We start from the raw sequence: 6,972 nt of genomic DNA, 5'->3' as shown, positions 1-6,972 counted from the left end.
ACACTCCAACTCCCTAGGGAGCTCCCCCGAGGGAGCCACCCCACACACACCCTACACCATCCCCTCTCCCTCCCACGGTGCATGGCACAGCTTGTTGCCATTCACTTGAGAGAATGCCAGGCTGCCAACCCCAAAGCTGAGCCCCAGAAGGAGACACCTGTGTCCTCTCACCACCTCCCTCCTCTCTCACACACCCAGCATGTCACTCTGCGGGTCACAGATCTTGCTATCCTCCCTTCAGGGAGTGGCCACCGAATTCTAGTGCAATGCACAGCTTCTTCCTCCTGTCTCCCTGACTTCAGAGAGATGGCCCCTATTGTGCTGGGGGATTCGGGAACAGTTGTAGGGGAAGAGTGGCTAGTCCGGTGTGGGGGACACTAGGTCTGGGGACGAGGGAGCTGGAGCATCTTCCTGTTGCTGCTGCTGCTTCATTTCACATCAAAATGCTCTTTGGCCTAGGGAAAGGGACCCTGGGCTGGCAGCCAGGCGAGTGCAAGTCTCACATCTTCCACTGACGGACCTTAATACGTCTCTTCCCACCACAGCCTTTATTACTGAGCTAGGCCTACCCTTGTGCGCAGGCACATATCGTTCCCCACCTTTCACAGCGCAACTAACTAAGGGGCTGAGCTGGGAGCAGAACCCAGGTTTCTGATAGGGTAGATCCAAGTCCCACCTGCCTTTCAGAAAGAATATGCCAATCCTATGGGCTTATGTAGCGGGGTGAACACCCGCTCCAGCCCTGAAGGGGTTGGAAAAGCCCTGCAGAGAGCTGGAGCTGTGGAAAAGGGCAAAACCCCGGCTGATTGGGGAAGTGGCTGCAGCTGGGGCCATGCAACTTATAAGAAGGCCAGGGCAGCCAGAAGCTGAGGAGTCTCCCTCTGACAGGAGGCAGAGGCAGAGGCAGAGGCAGAGGCAGAGGCAGAGGCAGGCCTGGCTGCTCACTGGGGACCTAGAGTGAGGCAGGGCTGGGGAAAGGCCTTGGGGGCTGGGAGGCCTAGGCCAGCAGCTCCCCAGGCTGCAGGGCCTGGTCCTAGGCCCATAAAGGTATTGGGGTTGTAGAGGGCAGCCTGAGGGTGGGTAAAGGCAGCCAGTCCAAACCCCTTGTTGCCGGTGATGATTGGCTGATAGACTGCCGTCTGCCCCAGGGCACGGGGGCTAGATGGTGACTGGCAGTAGCCACGACTGAGGTGACATTGGGTAGGGGGTGGGGGTTCCCCTGGGTGGGGAGACCCAGAGAGAGAGTGGGGTACTGCCAGGGGGGCAGCACCCAAGCCGAGGGCACTGGGGTCTGAGAGGGACACGGGGGGGGGGCCAACGACAGGTGGGACACCTGGCCTGCAGAGGGCGCTCTGGATGCTGGGTGAGCTAATTCCTGAGATGACCAGCAGGAGGCGCCACAGGGGTGAGTCCATGCCTGATTACAGCTTGGCTATGCTACTTCTAAAATGGGGCTACACATACATACCCACCTTTGCTTTGAGATACACAGGTGAATGAGCACTATGTAAATATAAAGCAACAGTAACAAATAGCATTGAGGAGTCAATAACCTTCAGTCTTCTGCTCTAACAAATAGACTACACTTCCCTTCCAGCACCAGAAACAGAACTCAGGCGTCCTAAGCCTATGGGTATGTCTACGCTGTATTCTTAGTCCGTGGTCCTACAGGTCTGTACCCAAATCCCCTTACCATCCACACACTAAACTCTCAAACATGCTTCTTTGAACCAGTGCTTGCTTGAATGGCTGAGCGTCTGGGTTAAAGTCCAAACCGGAACTCACACACTTTGCAGTGAGGCTGCAGGCAAATTCACTTGAGTGCTGATAGGCCTCCAATGCCCTTCCCACAAGTTCTCCCAAGGAACAGACAAGTTCTTCCGCAATTGACTGGGAAAGAATCCTAGAGCATCTCAGCACAAAACCCCATGGGCGTGTTCCCCAACACACACAGGAGAGTGCAGAAACAGTGAAGACACAGTAATGTGGGTAGGGCTTTGCTGTGGGAGTACTCATACGTGGGCCAGGCTAACCTGAGAGCTCAAACCTGTGTGCCAACACCCAGGCTGACTGTGCAGAGTAGACATGCCCTGTGTGGTGTTCTGTCTATCAAAGAGTTAAATATGATGGAATTTCCCTGCCAAGGTGGCTCTCCATCTCTGGATGTCTCCAGACCTAGACACAATGCCATTCTCAAAGATGCTTTAGCCAAACAAAAGTAATTGGCTCAATACAGGAACAACTGGGTGAAGTTTAATGGCCTGTGTCATATAGGAGGTCAGACTAGTCCGGCCTTCAAATCTATGGAACGATTAATTTAAATAATGCTATTAAGGTTGAAACACCAGGCACTGATAAGTTAAGAAATGCCAGAATTAAGCTTGCCCCTGTGACAGCAGCATGCTCCAGTCTTTAATTCCATGATCACACAGTATTTTTTCTACACGATCCCTGCTTCATTCAGTGCCCATGCTGGGTAGTGAGCAAGATGGGACTGTAAGCAGAATGATGCCCATTCCCATAAATGCTACCAAGTTGCTGGCTGCACTCAGGACAGGGAAAGGACAGTTACCTGTTCTGTAACTGGCGTTCTTCGAGATGTGTTGCTCCTGTCTATTCCACAGTAGGTGTGTGTGCTCGCCCGGTGCACTGGTGCCGGAAGTTTTTCCCTTAGCAGCATCTGTAGTGGGGGAGCACCGCTGTGACCCCTGGAGTGGCGCCGACATATCACGCCATAAAGGGGGCTGTGTGCTCCCCCCACCCTCAGTTCCTTCTTGCCAGACAACTCCGACAGAGGGGAAGGAGGGCGGGGTGTGGAATAGACAGGAGCAACACATCTCGAAGAACGCCAGTTACGGAACAGGTAACTGTCCTTTCTTCTTCGAGTGATTGCTCCTGTGTATTCCACAGTAGGTGACTCCAAGCTACACCTGACGGAGGTGGGTAGGAGTTCTAAATGATAAGTGTTAAGGGTTACGCGGGCGGAGCACCGCCCTACCAAACCCGGCGGCGTCCCTTGCTTGGGAGACGATCGCATAGTGCGATGCAAAAGTGTGGACAGAGGACCATGTAGCAGCCCTGCAGATGTCCTGAATAGGGACATGAGCTACATAGGCCGTGGACGAGGCCTGGGCTCTCGTCGAATGCGCCGTAACAATAGGAGGCGGGGGAACCCCAGCCAGGTCATAACACGTGCATATGCACGAGGTGATCCAGCGGGAGATCCGCTGGGTGGAAACCGGTTGCCCTCTCATGCGCTCGGCTTTACTGGCGGCAAGAAGGAACTGAGGGTGGGGGGAGCACGCAGCCCCCTTTATGGCGTGATATGTCGGCGCCACTCCAGGGGTCGCAGCGGTGCTCCCCCACTACGGATGCTGCTAAGGGAAAAACTTCTGGCACCGGTGCACGTGGCGAGCACGCACACCTACTGTGGAATACACAGGAGCAATCACTCGAAGAAGAACATGTGGGGACCACAAGAAGTGGCATGAATAGGGAGCAGAGCTCTTGTTACTGACCCCTTGTGTTATTTCTCAGGCCTGAATGCTGACTGCCATTCCTCCCAATTCAGTGATGTGCCATTTGCTCCCTGCACTGGCCCATCCACGCTTCAGAAGTTGGCTACTCATGGGAGTTGAATCCTGCAGGACTCAGCAGTTTTTAAAGATGTTTTGAGGAGGGAGGGGTAGTGGGTCTTATTATTATTTACTATCAGAGCCCCTCGGAGTCCCCGTGATGGACCAGGACCCCACTGCGCTAGGTACAAACACAGACCAAAAAGACAGTCCCTGCCCCAGAGAGCTTCCAGGGTAAGGGTATGTCTGCATGCATTCATGGGTGTGACTGCAGCTCCTGTAACACACCTGAGTTAGGGTTCATCGAGCTAGCGTGGACACTGGAGCAGCAAAGCTGTGGCAAGTGCACTTGAGCATGGGCTAGCCCCACAAGTAATTACCCAGAGGTCCGGATGGGCTTGTACAGCCCACACTGCCATGTACACTGCCACATCTTCACTGCTCCAGTACCCAAGCAAGCTACATTAAATTCAGCTTGGATATGTTTCCATAAGCTGTAATCGCTTCCTGCATCGTGATTTCAGTGGAGTCACACCCTCAGCCTAAAACTAGAAACAACAGAGGGATACAGACCAAAGGTGGAATACAAGAAAACAGTGAGTCACTTTTTGTCAGCATGCTAGGCAGTGGTCGCAAGGTCTCTGGGGATGAGCTAGTCTTGTGCTGGACCCCTCTTCCCACATTCAGGGAACAGGGCAAGGAAGCAGAAAGTGACTCCATGCTCAAAGGCCAACTGATCAGCCAGTGGGGCAGCAAGGCAGATAGGGAGCAGGGGCTCTCTGCCCACTTGGGGCGTGGGGTTCTCACAGTGCTGGAGAGATCAGTGCAGCAGCAGTCTCAGTCGTTAAGGTACAACTAAAGGTTAACAATATTAGTTCAACTGCAAGCTCACTGGGGCATGGAAGTTTTGTTCTGTGTTTGTACAGCTCCTAGCACAGTGGGGCCCCAATCCCTGACTAGGAGCCCTAGGCATGACAGCAATACAAATAAATAATCATCTTCATAATCAGATATCGGAGCCCCGCCTGCAGCCCAAAGTCAGCACCCCCCAGCACTATACTTTGCCATTTCACAGAAGCTGGGCTCTTACCTCCAGGAGCTTGTCCCCAACACGGACTCCTGCTCGGGCTGCAGGGCCCTCCTCCGACACACGGGAAATAAAGATGCCCTGGAATCAAAGCGTCATATTAGCAAGAGGAGAGCAGGCCCTTCGCCCCAGGAGCTGATGTTACTGGGGAAGCAGAGAGGGAGGAATTCCCCCTCCTGGGGGTGCATGTTATTGGGAGGGGAATGCCCAGGCCCAGAAGGAGTGGTGCTGTCTCTGGTTACTACATTGTGACCACAGGGAAGTGCTGGTGGTTCAGCCCAGAACTCACATTCCAGAGGTGACACCTTCCCCCTTGCTCAGCCCTACCAGATTCCTGCTTTCAAGAGGGGCTAAGGCTAGCCCTGCCTTGCCCTATGTGCCCCCAACACATCCACAGAGCAGGCCCAGCACACGCAGGGGTCAGGCATTGCCATGATGGGGCCCACCTCACTTCTAGATAGACAGATCCTGCTCTAGATCAGGCAGGCTTGGGCAGCCCAGCTCCTTACCTCGTCATCACCCTTGTAGGGAGTGGAGCCTTTGCCCCCTGCGATGCTGATGCCCAGCCCCCCTGTCTGCCGCAGGATAGTCAGGGTCAGCTGCAAGCAAAATGGAAACAGATCACAGCTCAGTGCAGAGCGGATGCATAAAAACAGTTTGGGGAGTAAGGAGGGTGGCGTGTACAAGAGCGCATGCAAGCTGGCACGCATACCAACACACATGAATACGACTGCGAGTTTCGTTTAAGTGTGTGCATAGCTGCTCATGTATTTGTGCAAAGCAGAAGGGCTGATGGAGGATGGGGTGGTGGCCACATCTGGTTGTTAGTGCCCAAAGCCATGGCACCAATCAGCCCCTTCTCCATGGATCTGTCCCTAACCTTTAGCCCAAGCCCCAACCTGCCAGCAACAAACATATCAGACACTGAGGCCAACACCACAGCAAACTGAAAAGCAGTGGGTGTGGGCAGGAGACTCGGGGTGGGATGGGGGGACTGAGCAGAAGTTGGGGGGGACTTGGGGAAGTCAGGGGTGACTGAACAGGAGCTGGGGGATTGGCAAGGGGTGGAATTGAGCCAAATGGCGAGTGATAGGAGCCAGGGACGGTGCCTGTGCCACCTCCCAATCATATATCTTGGTCTCCTTTCCTTTGGGGTCCAATTCTATGCAGGTGCTGCAAAATTAAGGGCCCCTCCTGACTCTAACATGGCCTGCACTTGGCTCCCATGCACAGAGCAACACCAGTGCATAGCCCTGATCAAATTACCCCCTGTGCCCTACTGGCTGCAAACAGGATGGGGCAGCTGCCTCCTCTTCTCTCCTCAGGGACAGACAGACTCAGGATTCTGATTGGGGCATTCAACAGCTTCCTTCCTTCTCAGCAATCCCACTCCCCCCGTCCCACCTGCTTAGAACTCTCCCTAGCCCTGAGAGCAGTCTGTACTGTGTCTGGAACTCAGCTGGCTATGCCTAAATCCAGGGCCAGCAGAAAGTGCTGTGTGAGGAGGTGCTCGGCTCGTGCTCCCTCAGGGACAGGGAAAGAAGGAGGTGTTACTGGGGCTCACTGAGTGCCATTGGCCCAAGGATCCATGTGAGGAGAGCCCACTGGGCAGTGGTGATGGAAATGCACAGAAAGCCCCTGGGGAGAGAAGGGTGCTGGTGCAGGAGGAAGGAAATGGGAAGAAATTCGCTGCCCTCCAGATGTCACTTCTCTGGAAACAAAGGCTAGAGCAGAGAAAGGCTGCTGCAGAGGCATCAAGCTCTAAGAGCACACACAGCTGGGGCCATCCCCAGAGACCGCACCGAGGTGGGAGGCCAGAGCAGATCTGGGCCATCTTCTCTGGTAGCCTGTTTCTGGCATGGTCCCGGCTAGGTGCTTCTCAGAGATATGTCATGGCAAGGGAACCACTGAATCTTGCCTGCCTAAGACTGGGGTAGCCAAGGTGCAAGGCGTAGGGACCCTGGAGTTCTTGGAAAAGTCCACTTCACACAGCTCCAGCCGCAGCTCAATGCATGATGTGAGCAGGGTGTGCAGAACTGGAGTTTATGAATTGAAGTTGCTTCGTGGCTGCCATATGTTTAAGTTCCATGGTGCTTTGAGAGACGTGGCCTCTGGAAAGCTGCCTGATCAGTCACGGAAGGCTTACAGCCCAGTAAGCCACTAGACAAATGGGGTCTCTGTCTCTGCTCTCTCTGTTTCCTCTGCTCTTTTCTCGCTTTCCTGTATTTCTGCTCCCAGTTCTGGTTCTAACAGGAATGAACCCTGTGCAGCCTCCGGCCACGGTGTCTTGCTATACTAATCTCAAGAGTA

The 6,972-nt window shown here is 54.3% G+C and overlaps 1 protein-coding gene across 1 annotated transcript in view; it reads right to left on the bottom strand.

Moving 5' to 3' along the window:
- Positions 1-6,972, bottom strand: part of SCRIB (scribble planar cell polarity protein) — a 166,724-nt gene that overhangs the window by 112,525 nt on the left and 47,227 nt on the right. Inside the window, exons 16-17 of the mRNA XM_026657694.2 lie at positions 5,172-5,261; positions 4,666-4,743 (exon numbers count right to left, since the gene is read on the bottom strand). Of these exons, the coding sequence (XP_026513479.1) occupies positions 4,666-4,743; positions 5,172-5,261 (168 nt within the window). The remainder of the gene's footprint in view (positions 1-4,665; positions 4,744-5,171; positions 5,262-6,972) is intronic.

This window comes from Terrapene carolina, unplaced genomic scaffold, assembly GCF_002925995.2.
Source record: "Terrapene carolina triunguis isolate 2854851 unplaced genomic scaffold, T_m_triunguis-2.0 Scaffold268, whole genome shotgun sequence".
NCBI lineage: Eukaryota > Metazoa > Chordata > Testudines > Emydidae > Terrapene > Terrapene triunguis.
This window is presented reverse-complemented; position numbering and strand designations above follow the sequence as displayed.